The 21154-nt window shown below is 34.1% G+C and overlaps 1 protein-coding gene across 1 annotated transcript in view; it reads left to right on the forward strand.

The window, feature by feature from the left end:
* The first annotated feature begins 2 nt into the window (after nt 1-2).
* The window catches only part of FBXO8 (F-box protein 8), a 47120-nt gene continuing 25968 nt past the window's right edge, over nt 3-21154 (forward strand). The window contains exons 1-2 of the mRNA XM_041766004.1: nt 3-246; nt 19417-19753. Coding sequence (XP_041621938.1) covers nt 19425-19753 — 329 coding nt within the window. The 5' untranslated portion in view covers nt 3-246; nt 19417-19424. The remainder of the gene's footprint in view (nt 247-19416; nt 19754-21154) is intronic.

Below are 21154 nucleotides of genomic sequence, written 5' to 3' on the forward strand. Positions count from 1 at the left end.
TCAAAAAGTCGGACGGTCGGCAGCTCTGCCTGCTGCAGCTTGAGGTGCGCGGAGTTCAGGGGGATCCTGTGCTGCTTTTGGCATTCTCGCTGCTGTTAGCTCCACCGGCGGGAACGAGTAAAGTCTGAACCGGCTTCTCCATGGCCTGGGCATCAGTTCCTGGCTGAGCCATTTTCTTTTTTGACTCAAAGCCCCCGCCCAGAGGCCGATTCGTCGCGGCGGCGGTGGGGATCGCAGGTCGCTCAGGTACAAAATATTTCAGAGCTCTTGCCTCTCTTCTTCTGCATACTTTTACTTTTCTTCTCGGGAAGAAAGACAACCGGTGCTTGCCAGTTGGCAGAAACTTGCCAACCAGCAAGACTTTGGGGCCAATGGCAGCGCAGAGCATTTTGAGTGACAGCTGCGGCGGCTTGTTAAAATGTGGAGTCTGTGCCAGGAGGCGGGAGTGGGTGTGTTCTTAGGTTTCTAGGCCACTGGAGTATAGGTTAACTTGGGACCCCAGGGAGTGTCCCAGCCTCGCTATGAAATAAAGCCGAGACATGGCAAAGATTACTCTTTTCAAGCCCAAGTGCTGCTTTTCAAATAGAGTGTTTTCTTGATGCATATGCAGTTTTCGGTTCTTTGCTTACTTTTCAGTGATAACGAATGCAAACACTTTGACTTAAGATCATGATGGCTTTGCCCGGTGCTTCAAATGTCACAAATTTGGCAGGTTCTTAATTTGTCTGTTTTCTTTGTGACTGGTCTCTACTCTCTTCCATGGCGGGTGTTCCGATTAAATATTATTACATGAAACTACATAAGTTAGTCCCAATCCTCATTGAAGTTTTTTTGTTTTTATTTTTAGGTTATGTAAGCAGTTAGTCATTAAACAACTGAGTCTATTTAACAAGTTGAATTTTTATTTTTCAAGGATCCTAGATGCTTCCCTCCAAATCAATGTATCATGATTTTTATTACTACAAAGTGAAACTGATTTATGTTTTTCATTTCAGCTTTACTCCTCCCTTTTTAATATTTGCGGTATGGTAACCATATTTTTGAGACCATATTTTTAAGAAAATGGCGTACAAAATTGAGCAGATCTGAGAATGAAGAAATTATGTTATTGTTTTTCAAGTTGAATAGGAAACTTCCATTTTTTTTTGCCAATTATTTTGATAATTTGTATGATGAGATACTGTATTAGATGTCTATTGCTGGGTAACAAATTACTCCAGAATTTAGCAGCTTAAAAAAATAAACATGGCTTATTATCTCACAGTTTCTGTGGGTTAGAAATTTAGTTAAAGCTTAGTAGAGAGCCTCTGACTCAAGGTCTTTCATGAGTTTGTAGTCAACCTACAGTTCGACTGTGATCTCATCTGAAGGCTTCACTGACGCTAGGAGGATCTGCTTCCAAGTGATTGATAGGCCTAGATTCTCCACCACATGGGCTTGTCCCACAATATGGTAGCTGCTTTCCCACTGGATGAGCAATTGAATAGAGAGTACCCAAGACTGTCAATAGTGTTTTATAACCTAATCTCAGAAGTGATATCTCACCATTAGTGACATTTATTAGTAGTAAATCCAACGAAAAGTCAGTGTGGAGAGGATTTATATAAGGGCATGAAGCCCAGGATGCAAGGATCTTTGAGGTCTATCCTCAAGACCACCTAACCCAGCCTGGCTGATAACTTTTAAGAGTGACTAGATAGGAATAACAGCAAAAAAATGCATCCAAAAGAAGTGTAGTCAGACAAGGGAAAATGTCAACTTGTAAAGAAATAAATTTGCAAGCATTATCTCTCTTTGAAAACAGCTATTTTCATTTTTTTTGTCTTTTTTTCCCTACTAATTATCTAAAGATAAATCTAATAAATCTAGAGATTTTTCCTGGGAAATTCTGCCTCATGAGGGATGATGTACATTTTGTGTTTTTAGGGTCTACATGAGCAGAGCATATCACAACTGGAGATGGTGTATTCCTTACCCATTGCCATTTTATATGGTTGACATATCAAAACAAACATGAGCAAAGGTAGCTCTTAAGGAGAAAAGAGATTAGGAAAAGCTAGAGGTAATGTTTTTCTAGTATAGAAAGAACGCAAGTCTGTGGAAGTCTATGTTGTTGTGAGATCAAATAAAGATGGGAGAGGGATATCTTCAAAGTGTGTTTTTAGGTCTGTTTTTCAGCATTATTAATAGGGGTCAGGTACCACCTTCTATCAGCATTACCTGGCTGTCCATCACTAGCACAGCTTTTGTCAGTGAATCACATAACCTTCTTAAAAATTAAAGGTACAGCCTTTCAGTGTTCTTACATTATTTTGGCTGTGATCTACTGTAAAACTGTATATGCTGCTTCCAGGTTTGAAAGACGTTGTAAAGCTTTACCACCTGTTAGTCAAGTATTATTCTGGTTTATCTTTTATAACTTAAATGCTTAACACCAGCCTAAATGTGTCAATTCTCAAATTATGAGTTAGGCTTTTATTTTATTTTTTTTTATTTTTATTTTATTTTTTTCTAAAGGAATGGAGAGGTGACTGGCTGCCTCACCCCATAGAGCCTGCCCCTCTTTTTTTATTTATTTATGATAGTCACAGAGAGAGAGAGAGAGAGAGAGAGAGAGAGGCAGAGACATAGGCAGAGGGAGAAGCAGGCTCCATGCACCGGGAGCCCGACGTGGGATTCGATCCCGGGTCTCCAGGATCAAGCCCTGGGCCAAAGGCAAGCGCTAAACCACTGCGCCACCCAGGGATCCCTGAGTTAGGCTTTTAAATTGAGATTCCCAGAGTACCTGAGTGGTGCAGTTAAGTGTCTGCCTTCAGTTCAGGTCATGATCCCCAGATTCCCAGGATCAAGCCCTTGTCCTACTCCCTGCTCAGCAGGAGGTCTGCTTCTCCCTCTCCCTCTGCTCCCCCGTCTCTCCCCACCCAGCTCCCTCATGTTCTCTCTCACTCACTGTCTCTCTCTCTCTCTCTCTCTCTCAAATAAATAAATAAAATCTTTATTAAAAAAAATAGAGATGCCCTGTCAGGTTAACATATTTCATTTATATAGTAGGTTTCAACCAATTAATGAATGTGATATGATAGATAGCTGCAAAATTTTAAACAAATGCTTGAGAAAACACAGTTGAAACACTTCCATCCACCAATTACCTTGTGGTAATAACTGATTAGTAAGCTAAAAACATATAAGTTATTATATTAGTTTAATAGGGGATTTTTGTGTGTTTACTGTGCTTTTGTGTAGATTAAAAGATGCTGGTTTTGCTTTTTTCACAATATAAAACCATTGAATTACCAAGAGATTATCATTTGATCACAGTGCATTGAAATTAGTTATTCAAATGTATGATTTTACAGTTTATTACTTAACCAAGTGCTATGTATTACTGTTTTTTCTACATTTTGATTCAAATTTGGAAACAGACTAAACCTTTGGCTCGCTTGTGATTAATGCATCAATCGTTGATACTGAAGTGTATGAAATATACATCCAGCTCAAGTTGCTTTTTCATTATTTTACTATTTTAAAACAAGTTTAATGAAATATATCCACCTCCAGAAATTTATATTCTGTTACTTTTTTCCCTTATTTTGTTTTTCTGACAAATTTATTGACATACATTCTATAATAAAACTAATAAGTTGAATAAGTTCACATCATATGTGGGGCAAGTACTTTAGTGACATATATATGATAAAAGATCTGTGGTTTCAAGTTTAGGCATTAGGTTTAGTCATCAACATTGGAGAAAAGAGAAAGAACAGAGATTTATACACACACATAGGCCTCCATCACCTCTTTATTTTTCTCATTTAATTTTTTTAGAATTACAGAATTTTACAGCTAAAAGAGACCTTAGGGATTGATCATATGGCTCAAAATCCTTGTTTTACAGGTGAGGAAATTGAGACATCAAAATTTAAGTGACTTTCCCAATATAGTTATATTTTCTCATCTCATTTCTGACTTCCCTTGTATTCAGGCAGCCCTCAATATTTTAATATCTCGGGGATCCCTGGGTGGCGCAGCGGTTTGGCGCCTTCCTTTGGCCCAGGGCACGATCCTGGAGACCCGGGATCGAATCCCACGTCGGGCTCCCGGTGCATGGAGCCTGCTTCTCCCTCTGCCTTGTGTCTCTGCCTCTCTCTCTCTCTCTCTCTCTGTATGACTATCATAAATAAATAATAAAATAAAAAAAAATAAAAAAAATATTTTAATATCTCGTTTAATTTGTCTGGAAGCAATTCAGTAATTACGGTTTTTATTTTGCTTTGCTTTTTAATTCCTTAACTCTCATAGCAATGGCCATTTTGGTTAGTGAGCATGCAGTGTGGTGTGCCCCAAGGAGGTGAGTTGGGATATACTGATATAGTAGTTGATGATTACAACGGGTTTAAGTAAATAGTGCAGTTAAGAAAGAAACAGTGTAATTAACAATAATGCTGGTGAGAAGTATGATTGTTTTTACTTTAAAAGTTGAATTTGTTTCTTTACAAGTTGAGAAGTATGATAAATTTATTTAAAGATTAAAACAGTGGAACATTTCTTGCAAAACAAGCCAAAAGAGTTAAATAAGGCTAAATTTCTTTTTTGGTTACATTTAAGTGACACATTTTAATTTTTACATTTGTTTACATGCCATTTGGTAACACTCACTATAGAATCAAATTAAATAACTGGAAAAAAGCTTCAGAAAGTAATATTGTAAGTCTTTTTGAATAAAAAAAAAAAAACAAACTACAAATGGTATGCCTTTTAGTAACACAAACTGCTCTTGCAGGACCAGATCTGTAAATTTAATGAGTAGGGTTTTTTTTTTTTTTTAATGTGTTTGAGGTACCTTGTGACCTCTTAGTACTTAGCTATTTCCCTTTTCTCCTTAGAAAAGACCTCCTTGTGGGCTTACCTTCCTTCTTTCTCTACAATTGTTGCCATTCAATTTTAAGGGTGTGATTGGTTATCATGTTTTTTCTTCTCTCTTTTTTTCTCTTTTTTTAAAAAAATTTCTCCACCTACTGTGTTCTAAACTACTTTGGTGGTCTGTTCTTTTGGAAGTAGAGAAATAAATACTGGGCTGCCCATTTGATTCTGAAGGTATTGTAGAAAATATTTTCTCACAGAATTTCTCATGTTCTTATGCCATTGAGTAATATCTCATGATATCATTTAAAGATTCTAGTTGTTACTTCCTAATTGAAAAATATTGAAAATTTCTAAAAGGATAAAAGTAAGTAAATTTCCGCATTTTTAAGTCTTAATAAGGGATCCCTGGGTGGCGCAGCGGTTTGGCGCCTGCCTTTGGCCCAGGGCGCGATCCTGGAGACCGGGGATCCCATGTTAGGCTCCCGGTGCATGGAGCCTGCCTCTCCCTCTGCCTGTGTCTCTGCCTCTCTCTCTCTCTCTCTCTGTGACTATCATAAATAAATAAAAATTTAAAAAAAAAGAATAAAAATTTAAGTCTTAATAAAATTAGCATTTTAGAGATAACACTTCTGGTAGGCATCTTAGGTCTTTATTTGAGATAAGAAAAATCTTATTTTTAAATTTCACTGTTTAAGAATTTAAATTCAGATGTTATAGAATTACTGAACAAAACTAATTTTTTATAATGAGTTATTTTAATTAGATTATTTCTATGCCAATCATCATATACCGGTGATTTAACAGTGTTTGCTCAGGAAGAGACTTAAGGAATTGACTTGCTTCAAATACAAGTATTTAAACAAGAATGCTTTTTTGATCCTCCAGGCTCGTTTCTATTCTTCCCATCTTCCATGTGTATTTTCTACTTAAATGATGTTGTAAAACCATTCTCTATTAGACAGAGTTGTCTCCACAGCATGTGCTATTTGAATGTTTGGTGCCATGGAATTACTAAAAGTACTACTGCAGTTACTTTTGTCTTATAGAATAGTATTTCATTTGATATTCAATTTGTTACCTAGAGACATTTTGATTAAAGTTGCTTAACATTTTTACAGATAAGCTTTATGTTAGATACACCCAACAGCTATTAATAGCTATCTTATGCTTTTGTGGAAATACTCTACTCTTAAAAAAAAAAAAAATACTCTACTCTTGAAAAGAGAACAAGACATTAGAAAGATAGTCAAAAATACTATCTATTTTAGAAACAGCCATGTACTAAATAGAAAAGTGTTATGATTCTTATAAGCTCTAATACATTGACTAATATAGTTGTTGGTGAGTAATTTACACCACCTTCTAGTTAGAAGTGTGCTATGTTATACCAGATTCATTTGTCTAAAACTTTTTTAAAATGAGAAAACTGCATCTAAAATCATGTCAGAAATGTACTGCTGTTTCTTGGATTTTTGCATTAAGAAAAAAGTGAAGCAGGACCTACGTACTGCTTTACCAATTAAAAGATGCTTTTATATTTGTTATCTTAGTTAAGACTTACAGCACTCCTGCCCTGTACAATACAGAGAAGTGATTTCCCTCATTTTATAGGAAATGGAAGCTCACAAACCTTGTTTGAAATATCTAAGGTCACACAGCATATGGCATAATTGGAGATGTAACTTTTAACTCATCTTTCCGAGTAATGTCAAGAAAACTTACGCATTTTTCTCAAGCAGACATCATATGTCTATATTCTCTAATCTCAGCATAATAAAACTAGAAATAAATTTTAAAAACCAAAGAGGCCCGAGCATTTATTTTTTAAAAATAGGCTCATCCAAATAATTATTACATCAATGCATAGTATTATTATTAATGTTACTGTTATTTTAATAAAAACAAGGATACATAAGAATTTAGGAGATTTAAACAAAACTTATTCTGATTTTAAAAATGTTTTTAATACATAAAACCATTATTTGTATAGATTAGAAATATTTGAAGAAATCCAATTTACATTAATTTATGTACTTTGATTTTTAATGAAGCAAATTATACCGATTTTCTCTCTAATCTATTTTTCATTTGCATTTTTATTAAATCAAGGAGGAGGCACACAAATACCAATCCTTTAGCATTTATATCTTTACCCAATTTTTTTAACCTTAGAAAGTTTTATTTTTTTGTTAAGATTTCATTTATTTATTTATGAGAGACACAGAGAGAGGCAGAGACATAGGCAGAGGGAGAAGCAGGCTCCATGCAGGGAGCCTGATGTGGTACTCCATCCCCAGTCTCCAGGATCAGGACCTGAGCCAAAGGCAGACGCTTAACTGCTGAGCCACCCAGGCGTCCCTCTTTACCCAATTATTGATATAGACTATATAAATAGTTAAAACATAGGATTGTGTCTTTAAGGATTTGTATTCCTTGATCATGTCTTCTTTTGACCTATATAGTAAATTCCATGGAGTCAGATAAAATTTCTAGGTTATAGATTTTAATAATTAGTCATATTTCCTGAAATCTAAAATAGTTACTCTTTGCCCGATGACACTAGACTTGCTACATCCTTGGTCATTCTCTTTAGAGCAGGCATTAGTTTCTCTCTCTTATTTTTTAAAATGTTTTATTAAATTTTTAAAAGATTTATTTTATAGAGATAAAGCATGAGCGGGGGAGGTGCAGAGAGAGGAGAGGGAAAGAAAACCTTGAGTAGACTCCCTTGTGAGCCTGAAGCCCTACTTGGTTAGGACCCTGATAATCATGACCTCCGTTGAAATCAAGAGTCAGCACTCAGCTGACTGAGCCACCCAGGAACCCTTGGTTTTTTTTGTTTTTGTTTTTGTTTTTATATATATTAAAAAGCAGTTTATATTGAGGTATGATCCACATACCATAAAATTCACCCATTTTAAGTGTACTATTTTGTCCCCCCTTTTTTGAGATAATGCCGGATGCACATGCAGTTGCAATAAATATGCAGAGGCATCTCTTGTATTCTTTACCCAGTTTCCATGGATGGTGACATTTTACAAAACTGTAATATACAATCACAACCCAGGCATTGACATTGATACAGTCCATCTTTCTTATTCATATTCCCCCAGTTTTATTTTTACTCTCATGTATAAATGGGTGTATGAAATTCTGCACAGGTTCATGTATCTTGTACCATAGTCAAGATACTTAACAGCTCAATAGATTTTATGCCCTTGTATGATTATACCCACTCCCCTCCTGGGTAATGATGGTGAACATGTCACCACGTGCTTGTGTACCCTTTGTTATATTCTCTTTAGTGAAATATCTGTTCATGTCTTTTGCCCCCTTTTTAATTGAATTGTTAGATTTTTTTTTTTTTTTTTTTTACTGTTGAATTTTGCGAGTTTATGTATTCTAGATACTAGCCCTTTGTCAGGTGTGGTTTTCAAATATCTTATCAGTCTGTACATACCTTGTGTTTTCATCTGCTTCACATGATCTTTCAAAGAGCGAGTTTTTGATTATAGAGGTACGCTTTGTCAGTTCTTACTTTTACGGATCATGCTTTTGATGTCAAGTATGAGAACTCTGCCTGGTCCTAGATCCTTAAGATTTCCTTCTATGAATTTTTTTAAAAGTCTTACAATTTTATGCTTTACATTTAAGTCCATGATACAATTTTATGCTTTACATTTAAGTCCATGATACAATTAGCTTTTAAAAGATATGTGAAGTTTAAGTCGAGGTTCATCTAAGTCAGTATTTTATCATTGTTTACCATTCATCCCTTTGTTCACTCAACAAACGTTTACTGAGCACATTATAGATCTAAGGTACTGTTTGGTACTAGATTTATCCATGTAGCCTATTGTGTGGAATCAGTTCCTCATCTTAGGACTTAAAATTAGTTCTTACTTTGCATGGTACCATGTTAACTGAAATGTGCATATTAGAGCTGTGGCCTTGCCTTGCATGGTCCCATGGTCACTATTAGTAGTGCAATACTGTACAAAGCAAGGACTGCCTCTGTACAGGCATACCTCGGAGCTATTGAGGGTTTGGTTCCAGACCACCACAATAAACTGAATATCACAGTAAAGCAAATTGAATGAATTTTGTTTTCCTAATGCATATAAAAGTTAGGTTTATATGGTCATCTATTAAGTGTGCAACAGTATTATATCTAAAACCTGTACATACCTTACTTAGAAAGGTAATTGCTAAAAGATGCTAACCATCATCTGAGCTTCCAGAGAGTCATGCTCATTGATCAGAGACCACCATAACAAATACAATAATGAAAATGTTTGTATTGGACACAGATACAAAGTGAACAGATGCTGTTGGGAAAATGGCATTTATACACTTGCTTAATGCAAAGTTGCCACAAACCTTCAATTTGTTAAAAACTCGTTATCTGTGAAGTGTAGTAAAGAAGAACACAATAAAAAAAAAAAAAGATATGTGTATATATACATTTTTAAAAGTTTTATTTCTTTTAATAAATTAAATCCAATAAACTTGAAAAAAGTACAGTATGATAGGTGAGTTCCAAAAGTATTGTTTTAATGAATATATTTGAGTAAATATTATTCTATAATTAGTATGCTTAAAAATATGAATCTCAACAATTGTAACACTGATTTTAAAGATCTAAGAAATTAACATGCTATTCACAAAGCACTTTAAAATTCAAATTACTGGTGATTACTAGACATAGTAGAAATTTCCTCTTATTGACAGATTTATTTTGTGATATTGCCAGAAGGAACTTTGATATGTTGAATCTTCCCATGAAGTCTTGAAGTTTTCATTTCTAGAAACAATGATCATGATTAAAGATGATGGTAGTACTTAGTGCCAAAAAGGTATCTGTTCAATCACTGACTGATGACTAAGTACTTGACCTTACTTGTCAAAATTTGTTTTTATATATAGTGTATCAGTCTAAGCAAAGTTAGCTGATGCTTCTTACATTATATTTTTACTAGTTATTTTTTTCTCCTAGCAGAGGTAAATAGCATCTCTTCCAAATTTCACAGATCCTAAATTAATGAAATTTAGAAGCAGGACTATATAGGTTCAGGTAATTAAATCCAAAATAATCAGGTACACTCTGAAATGGAAGAAGCAATATAGGATAATAATTTAAAGAGGGTTGAGAGATAACTACAGAACTATCTGTTATTGTAAATTACTTCCTGTGAGCTAGGTTCCCTACAGTTAGCCCCTTTAAGTCCCATGGGATAAGAATTATCTGTATTGAGGCACCTGGGTGCCTCAGTTAAACATCTGAGTCAGTTAAACATCTGACTCTTGGTTTTAGCTCAGGTCATGATCCAGCCTCATGTGGGGCTCTGCACTGGTCATGGAGCCTGCTTGAGATTCTTTCTCTCCCTCCCCTGCCCCCAAATATATAATTTTTTTAAAAAAGAATTATCCATTATTTTACTGATGAGGAAAATGAAGACCACAAATATAGGTGAATCAGATTCTGTGTTGGAGTTTGAACCAGAATTTTTTTCACATTAAAACCTATGAGAAAAGCTGCAGCTGGGAACAACAATGGAGGTAATAAGCAGTTACAGAGAAAAAAGAGATGAGAGCCAGTAATGAAGAAACAGATGGTAGATTGCCTTTGCCATCTGTGAGCTCTAACAGTTCTAGGCATAAGATTTGGTGGTTAAGAACACAAATTCTTTGGATTCAGACCTAAGTCTAAGTCCTAAATTTTACATTTACCAGCTATGAGATCTCAAGCAAAGTTACTTACTTGGGTCACAGTTTCGTCTCTGGGTCACAGTTTCTTCAGCTATAAAATTAGAGTAATAATTTCTACCTATTAGAGTTGTTGTGAGGATTAAAATGAGATCATCTATAAAAGTTTTAAAAGTGCTTAGCACAGAGAGTATTAAATGGTGGTTTATAGTACAAAAACAGTATTATAGTTTAATATTTATATTACTAGATATTATATGCTTAAAATCATGTACAGAAGGAAGAAACACAGCCAGAAATTCCAAGCCTTTAATATGAACACAAAAAGAATTAAAAGGGGTATTTTCAATTTTCTTTAAATAATTTTTCTCTATCCTTTAAACATTTCTGTCAAAAATGGCAAAAATAATTCTTACTATTTTGATGTTTTCTTTGACAGGAGTCTCTTACTTCTCTTAAGCCATAGTGCTGGGCCTCTATTTCCTTAGTGATGGTTTTTAGTGTGTATAAAACTAAACTAAACTAAACTAATTTTTAAATTAGTGATGCATGCACATCAAACGAAGAATTTTTTCAAATTCACCTGGTTGAATTCCACACGAGATTTCTGTTTACAGAAAAGTTGTAAGAATAATAAAAATAACTAGTATATGCTCTACCAGATTCATCAATTTGAAAATTTTCCAACCTAACTTTAGACTCTCTCTATATAGAGATAGATATTACTATTTTTCTGAACCATTTGAGACTAGGTTGTATATATTATGTTTTAACACTTCAGTGTGTTTCCTAAGAACAAGAATATCCTGTGACACAGCCACTGTATGGTTACCAATTTTTCCCATGATGATTCTAAATGATTCCTCTAACCCATTATTCCTTTAATCTTTATTAGTTGACATTTTACTATAAAGAACAGCTTTATTTTCTCCTTTATTTATTGATCATCAATGTAAATTCATGGATCCTTTTTTTATGTGGATTATAATCTATTACTGTCCTTATTTTTATTTTGATGCTCAAATTGTCCTACATTTGACTAATAGGAGCTTTTTCACATTAGCTCCTACATTCCTTTTGACATTTTCCCATTGCTTTTGTTTCCATTTTTTTTAGGTCACTGGACATTCATAATCTACATTTAAGGAACATTGCCTTGGGATTTTCTTGGTAGCCCTTAAGAGGGTCCCAGGTGGAGACTGGAAAGGTTGAAGTTGGGAGAAAGATATACCTTTTTGCCATATTTATATATTGTAGACCTTCAGTGGATTCCTTCTCTAAGCAAACTCTCAAATATGTAATATGTAGATTTATGCTTTATGATTGTGTTTATTAGATTAAGATTAAAATTAACTTTTGTCAAGAGTCACTGTATGAAATTAGGAAAAAATAGCTAAGTAGTCATTGTGTAAATGCTTCAGCCCCACTTTAAAGATTGAACAGTGGATCTTTGGGACCATAAAATACTCGATTTGTGGATGTATGCACCTGTATAGAGCTGGTGGTCTTTCCTTTGAGATTATTGGTTTGATAGCCATTATACTGGGCCACTTACAAACGTTAGAAGAGAAAGGGAGTCTTTCTCTAGGGTTCAATCTTGAGAGGAAACACTTTTTCATTCAACCTACATAAGGGAAAGGGGTTGGAGTGTATGGCTAATCATTCTAGACACTTGATACATGTGTATTGAGGGATAGCTCATGGTCTGTTGTTCCATATTATTTCATTCAATATTCATGAAGATTGCAAAGGGGCTGGGTTTTTTTTTTTCATTATTGTGTAAAGAAGGAAATGGTGACCCAATAATCCCTTGATTTTTGTTTCTCATTTTACTCTCAATTGTTTCCATAGTTACACTGAGTGTTGGACCCCCAAAAGCCTTTTGAGGTTCTGCAAGATAATAAGCCCCTGCTTAATTCTCTGCACTATTCCATATTGTCTTTTTCCTTCCTCTTCATGGCTTCATTAGCAACCACTACTCCTCCCACTTCCATGTTACAGAAATGTGTTGAAATGTTTTGTCCACTCAATAGCCTGTTTTCCTTCTCTTTTAGGTTTAAGTTTTCCCTTTTTTATTTATTTTCTCTCATTTTAATAGGAGAGAAAGGTGGTAAATATATGTGTTGAAACTTAAAATTTTAACAAGAAGCTAGGAGTTGACTATAAAAGATTTTTCCAAAAATGAGTTAGGATATTCTTTTATCTACTACTGTTTAATTGTTATCTCACAAATCATATTAGAGATGGTAGATGGTACCCTATCATTTATATTTATCCTGGTCCTAGCTTAAGACCTATTCCTGAAACCATGGTAGCATGAATCAAAATAATTTTAGAGTTTAGAATATTAAAATCAAGCTATGTGATACTGAAAGCTTATTTGGAAGGAAAAGCACCATATATGCATAATAACACTGGATGTAACATGCCTAAGATATTGTCAGGTAGATGAAACAAAATCATTTAGAGGTGATAGTGACTGCTCCATAAATGGACCTTTAGGTAAGCAAGCAGCTTTATTCACTCTTAGTGATAAAGTTTTTCAAAGACCTTATTTTTTAAAGATTTTATTTATTTACTTGAGAGAAAGAGAGAGAGAGAGAGAGAGAGAGAGAGAGAGAGCATGAGCAGGGGGTGGGGAAGCAGACTCCCCACTAGCAGAGAGCCCAATGTGGGGCTCATCCCAGGACCCAGACCTTATGACCTGAGCCAAAGGCAGACCCTTAACCATCTGAGCCACCCAGGCGCCCAACTTTATTTTTGAAAAATATTGGAATTTTCCTAAAGTCATGTTAATTTCCATTTATGTTATCCCAGCTACTGTGCCATTGTAGCATAGGACTTTAGAAACACAAAGTTAAGTTTGAACTGTATAAGATAATAAAAATATGAAATTCATATATGTTAGGTTAAATTAATAAAATAGCTGTCTCTTTCAGCTAATGTGACATATTTATCCACAGTACTACTGAGTGTTCAAAGCTGCTCAGTTTGGTGTTACCCATACCATAACCAGTAGTACCAGGTTTTTGAGTCTTCTATCCATTTGAGAGGTTTGCATATGCATATACATATGTACATGAGTACATTTGCAAGTAGTACAGAATTGAACATAAATATTTGGCCCTTACATGAAAACAGTATGTAATATCTCTGAGACATAAGGAGCATTACTTGACTACTGTATTAAAATGCTCAAGATTATAGCCATGTCTGCATAATTCCAGGAAAATAGAAATTATTAAATAATGTTCATTTGCATGTTTGGCCATTGTTTTATTTGAGATTCTTCATCCAATTTATTTATATATTTTTAAAGATTTTATTTATTCATGAGAGACACAGAAAAAGGCAGAGACACAGGCAGAGGGAGAAGCAGGCTCCCCACAGGGAGCCCAATACAGGACTGGATCCCGGGATCCCGGGGTCACGCCCTGAGCCAAAGGCAGACACTCAGCCCCTGAGACACCCAGGCGTCCCTCTTCATCCAATTTAAAAAAGAGTTTTGAGATTTATTTTGCATTAATCATTCTCTGTAAAAATGTACATTTGAACTTACTAATAAATAATATCTAAATTTTTGTTTATAGTTATCATATTATCATTCCTGAAAATTGCCTTGATTTTTTTTTGAACCATAATTTTTTCTCTTCTCTGGAAGGAAGAATTTCAACTTTGAAATCTTGTATGGAATTTTTGTTAGCATAATTTCTCCTCTGTAACCTATGTAATTATGAAATTTTAATTTATTTCCATCAGATGAGAAATAATGAAGCACTGTTCCTCACTTTGGAGACCAAAAGAAAATCTCTTTGGTTTCATTTTGAAGGTCCTTAGAATTTTATAAATCCTCTGAATATAATAAACTTTTAAGTAAAATAAATTCAAATTTGGAGAAAAAGGCATGGGATATTTTAAATAGTATTAATTATAGTTGATCTTTATTTGCAGATTTTGTATTTGTGAATTTTCCTACTCAATAAAATTTATGTTTTTAATCCTGTAAACAATACTCTCAGCACTTTCACAGTCATTTTCAGAAATGTACAGACCTGCAGAAAATTTGTGTCTTGACATGCCATTTCCAGCTAAGGTCAAATAAGGTGATTCTCCACTTTTTTGTTTTAGCTCTCATATTGTAAACTAGTGTCCTTTTTGTGATCTTTTTAGTGGCACATTTTTTAATATTTTGTGCTCTTTTGTTGATGATTTCATTGTTTAAAATGGCCCACACATTTATTGCTAAAGCACTATTTAGCCTTCCCAAGTTCAAGAAGGCTGTGATGGTGCTTTACGGAGAAAATGCCTATGTTAGACGAGCTCTGATCAGATTTGAGTTCAGTGTTAATAAATCAACAGTGTATATTAAAGGTGTCTTTTAATAGAAACACGCATAAAACAAGCTTATATGTTCATCTGTTGGCAAAAAAATGTAGCCAGAAGCATGTGGGAACCTAATCCCTCCATGTCTCCTAGGAACAATGGTTCATATTGGCTAATTTACTGTTTGCAGTAACTTTATAGAACATAACTACCATGAATTACAAGAAATGACCATATTTCTTTTATTTCTACATGAAATAGACTAACTGTGCTCTTGTAAGAGTATTGTTTCCTGGAAGTGTCTATATTCCTCAACCTGTTTTTTTTTTCTCCTCAGCGTGTTTTGAGTGAACAAATTATTAGCAGGGTTTGATTACAATCTATATTTGTACCAAAACTGTTTATTTCAAATACAAAAGTTTTTTTGTGTTTAATTTTTTTCTATTTGAAACTCTTTGTATATTCAGTGATTCCACTATGCAGCTTGATATTTTTTGGACTGATTTCCTGGCACAAATGACAGTACTGTATCTTTTATGATGTATGTTTTAATGTTGAAAATCTTTATACTAAGATTTTATTAAAACTTTAATATCATCTGAAAATTTTGTATTTTAAAGTCAGATTTTGATCAATTCAGTCCACACACCTATTTTCAAGAATTTTGAAATCATGTAAGACCCCAGCATGAAACTATCATCATATTTTACATCTCATTTAGAGGCAGATGTTGACACATTACTAATAACACAAAAATCTGTTTCATGCCATTGTTATTGGCTCTATCATAAGACATGCTGAGGTTTGAAATTTTTGTGGAATATAACCAGGCTTTTTCACTTTTCAGGTTTGGGTCTGGTTAGTTGGTTGGTTGGTTGGTTTGGTCATCAATATAAAAATTGTATTTATGAGGAAAAGAATAACTATGGCTGAAATATGAAGTAACTAAAGGAGATGAAGAAGTATGGGTATCAACATGAACAAATGAGTTTATTCAGTAGGCATAACATCTGGACAACTGAAGAATCATTAAGTTTGCCAAAGTTCTCATTTTCACTTTATGAAAATATGGTCTTGTCACAACAAACTAATAGCTAATATTTTCGTAGCTATGGAATGAACTTTATATGCATTATCTCATTCAATACAACAACCTCTTGAACTATAGATATTATTATGTAATATGCAAATTACCACATTATATCTGAAGAAACCAAAGCTTAGAATAGTAAATAAATTCCCCAAGGTCCTATAAGTAAATAACAGTGCAGTCAGGATCTAAACTCAAGTCTGTTCGATGTCAGAGTCCACAATATTGTGCTTCCTCCATGACTTACTTCACAGCTTCTGCGATGGATATCATGTCATTGAGAGTTTTATCACTTTTCTGACAGTTCCACCCACATTTCACATTCCTGTTACCCTAAGGAGAATGGAGATGGAACTCTATAAACACCCTTTCCTTTCTCTAAAGCGTAAATTTGATATTAATCTTCCCCAAGTGGTTTATTATACTTTGGTTTTGCCCAGTATCAAGAACCTGCTTTAAAGGGAAAGGGACATTTCAAAAGGGCAATTTGTGGTATTATTCATCAGCAGAATAGAGAATGAAGTTTCCTTTGTCTGAATTATGTGCACATAAGACTCAAGCTTCCACCCTCCCCATCAAGTTTTTTTTTCCCCCTTCCAAGAGCCAGCTGCTAGCTTTACCTCTTTCTACCTGCCGGATGCTTTCTGAATCACATTATCCAGTGCTCAATTTAAGTGATCCCCATTAAAGTCCAGAGCCTAGGGAAATCACCCTGATTCTGCGTTCCCTAGCAACATCTCTGAGAATAACAACAGCTGCTTAACAGCTGCTTAACCAGAAAGATGCTGCAGGGGAAATACACAGAAATTGATATCAAATGCCTTAAATCTTGAGACTTCAAACATTGTAGTTACCATGTTGTATTATTTACTTTTAGTGGTATAAAAACAAAAGAAAAAAATAATCATCAGAAAAGGACAAGATATGCTAAATGACCTTAGCAAGTAATGTGATTCTAGATATTTTCTTGCTAAGATAAACAGAGAAATAGTCATGATGGACATAATGATCTTTATGATTTCCAATCTTGAAATGTTAATTTGTGTCAATTAAGTTATACTTATGTTGTAATATGACATGGCATATTTAAACATTTAGCAAACAAACTTCCTTACAAATTTCTGTTGATATTCTTTATTTTTTCTGTTAATAATTTTTGCTCTCTTTAGTTTGCCTTTTCCAGAATGTCATATAATTGGAATCATACACTATGTACTCTTTTCAGATCATTTTCTTTCACTTAGTAATGTGCATTTAAGTTTCTTCTGTGTTTTTTCATGGCTTCATAGCTCATTTTTTTTTAGTTCTAAATATTTCATTGTCTGGATGTACCATAGTTTATCCACTGACCTATATTGAAGGATATCTTGGTTGCTTACAAGTTTTGGTAATTATGCCTAAAGTTGTTACAAACATTGTGTGCAGGTTTTTATGTGGATATAAGTTTTCAACTTATTCAGGTAGATACCAAGGGTCACAAATGCCAGATCATATAGTAAAAGTATGTTTAGTTTTGTGAGAAACTGCCAAACTGTTTTCCAAAGTGACTGTACCGTTTTGCATTTCCATGCCTTTGCCTGCATACAGTGGTGTCAGTATTTTGGATTTCAAGCATTCTAATATATGTGTAATATTTACTATTTCATTGTCTTAATTTGCGATTGTAGAATAACACATGGTGTGGGGTGACTTTTCATATGCTTATCTGCTACCAATATATCTTTTTTGGTGGGACATCTGTTGATCTTTTGCAACTTTTTAAGTGAGTTGTTTTCTTATTGTTCAATTTTAAGACTTCTTTGTACATTGTAGATACCAGGCCTTTGTTAGAAGTGTTTTGCAGAGATTTCCTCTGGCTCTGTATTTTCAATCTCTTAATATTCTATATTAAAAATACAATTTAATTATTATGACCTAATCACTAATTTAAGAACTGCTACCATTATTGTGGTATGTATTGTAGAGATAAGAGATTTTTTTTTGTTTCTTTGTAAAAATTAATTTCCCCATATTTAAAAATTATTAACCTATTCCTTCTCTTTGTACCCCCCATTCCTTTATACTTAAGCTGCTGTGATTCCAAGAAGTTCACTTAAAGGAGAAGAGTGAAAAATTATCCTGGACTGTTTTTCTGTTCTAATCAACAAGTAACCCATTACAGTGGTCATTATCCAGATAATAGCCAATAATTCAGTAAATATACATGTGGAGCATGCCTTTTTAAACACTGAAAAAAATATCTTTGACATTCTTTGAAATGCTACTCAATTTTCAAATTGTTCCTAATATTTAAAATTTCTAGTCACCCTTGAGGTTTTTTCTTTTTTCTTTCCTTTTTTGTTAGTTCTCATTGTAAACAGCTAATTAAAACTGTTTAAAAGATAGGTCATGCTATGAAATTTATTTTAATGATTTTATATGAAAATCCGATTTCCCCCCAAATTTTTAAATTACATACATACGCATATTAGTAGTCAACTCGGATTTATAAAACAAGAATATTTTTATTTGGAAAAGAGATCCCAGAAGTCTCTATTAATTAAAACCTCTTCTTGATTTCATTTTTCTCAATGAGTTTATTTGCCTAGGAGAAGTTACTTACTCCAAAACCAAGATCAAACAGGAAGTCTAGGCCAGTAGTTTCCTAACATTTATATACTAGGCAGTCTAATATTTCTTAACAGATAAACATAGAGCTACTGATTGGAGGTCAAATGGAGGTAGATGAGGCTGGTACATACTTTCTTCTTTATCTTTTCCTAGGCATCTCTGAGGAATCCACAGGGTTATATGGAGAAGAACTGGAACATTAGTCTAAATTATGATTTTTATTTAAAGCAACAACAAAACCAAATAATCATTACTAAGTTATTTATCATGGAGTTCTAGGTGTCTAATTTATAAGGTTTCTGAATTAGACTTCAGGGCCTATGTTACATTTTATTACAGTCTACAACTTAAGTGTAGACTGGCAAGAATTAAAGGAAAAACCTGTTTCACAGCTGTTATGCATCTGGGAGTTTGGTTAAAAGGGGCTAGCTTAGCTTAGCCTGGGTTGTGATAAAAAGCAGGGTCTAGAGGCCTTTTAACTAAAGTCCTGTGCTCTGATCAGAGCTGTATTTAATACTGGCCCATAAGTCCACATAATTATAATTTGTAAGAGTCTTTAGGACATCAGTAACTTTTAAATCTTACCATGTGAAAAATGATTATGTCACCTGTGGACTTTAAAAGTAGTCAGCAAACTGGGATAAAGGGGATGATCAAATCAAGTATTTCTGCAACTTTCTCTGTCCAAGTTTTGTACTTTGGATGTTCCAGCTCTTTGTAATATGCCACTCCTTTGAATATGCTTTAGTGAAGAATGCTAATTCTGGTAAATTAATGCTTCGTGTCACAGTTCACCTTCTTACTATATCCTGGCTTTCTCCCAGGCTTGCAGATGGGTCAGGGGCTGTGGAGAGTGGCCAGAAACCAGCAGCTACAGCAAGAAGGTTATAGTGAGCAAGGCTACCTCAGCAGAGACCAGAGCAGGAGGATGGCTGCCAACAACATTTCTAACACCAGTCATCGTAAACAAGTCCAAGGAGGCATTGATATATATCATCTTTTGAAGGCACGGAAATCGAAAGAACAGGAAGGATTCATTAATTTGGAAATGTTGCCCCCTGAGCTAAGCTTTACCATCTTGTCCTACCTGAATGCAACTGACCTCTGCTTAGCTTCATGTGTTTGGCAAGATCTTGCAAATGATGAACTTCTTTGGCAAGGGTAAGTTCAACCTAACATGTTTGATTCAGATATCTCTAAAGGCAGTCATGCTTAAATGTTATTTTTATAATACGCATATATTATGATGTATTTCTTTTTAACCTAGGTTTGTATTTTGACTTGCTCTTTATTAAAACCTGTCAAGATAATGAATTAGCATCACAGTCAAATTTGAAATTGGGGAAAGAAGGACAGTATAAAAGAAAATGACTCTGTAGTTAGAAGATAAGTTACCAATCAAGAGATGTCAGTTTATTATAAATCAGAAGTTATCAGTTTATTCTAAAAATACAAGTTGTTGGGGTACTTGCCAATCTTGGTCCGTAGAACATGCAACTAACTCTTGATCTCAGGGTTATTAAATTTGATCCCAACATTGGATGTAGAGATTACTTGAAAAAATAATTTTAAAAAATTCAAAAATAAAAATACAAGTTAAGTGAGAATTTATAATTCCAAAATTTAGAGTGTTCACACCCCGGTATAGTTTGTACTTCTGATATGAAGGTTATGTTTACTTATTTATATATTTCTTTCTGTCACAGAGGTGCTTGTTAACATAATCTGTGGTGACTGTTTCATCTACTTTTTATTTTTTCTAACCAACATTTCATCAATGAAGGCAAATAGAATGTAAGGAGATAATCTGCTTGCTGAAGTAAAAGTAGACTATAGAAATTATAGTAGCAATTATACCAATTTAACCTATAAATTTAAGAATGTTTGGAAGATAATCTATTTTATGTAACTGAAGTTACTCTTTAAATAAGATCATATACTTGAGTTGTAAAAATGTTACCGAACTTAGAAGAGTCACTGGATCTTGAGCTTTCTAGAATTCTTTACTAAGGCATATTTACTTTTTTTTTTATAAATTTATTTTTTATTGGTGTTCAGTTTGCCAACATATAGAATAACACTCACTGCTCATCCCGTCAAGTGCCCACCTTCGTGCCCGTCACCCAGTCACCCCCATCCCCCGCCCACCTCCCCTTCCACCACCCCTAGTTCGTTTCCCAGAGTTAGGAGTCTTTCATGTTCTGTCTCCCTTTCTGATATTTCCCACTTGTTTTTTTCTCCTTTCCCCTTTATTTCCTTTCGCTATTTTTTATATTCCCAAAATGAATGAGATACTAAGGCTTGCTTATTTATTTATTGATTGATTATTTTAAATGGGACTTTCTAATGATGTGAAAAGACAAAAAGCAAAGATCTTTTAGTTACTTTAAATAATTTCCAAGTGAAAAACTAATTGAGGGAATTAATAAATTATCCAAATAGCCAAACTTTGGTAAAAATGTATTACCAAAAATGACATTTCTAACTTAGGCTTTCAGATGCTACAGAATTACAGTATTAATTATATAGTTAATCTCAGCCTCTAAATAGATAAAAATCATC

Source organism: Vulpes lagopus, chromosome 8, assembly GCF_018345385.1.
Source record: "Vulpes lagopus strain Blue_001 chromosome 8, ASM1834538v1, whole genome shotgun sequence".
Lineage (NCBI taxonomy): Eukaryota > Metazoa > Chordata > Mammalia > Carnivora > Canidae > Vulpes > Vulpes lagopus.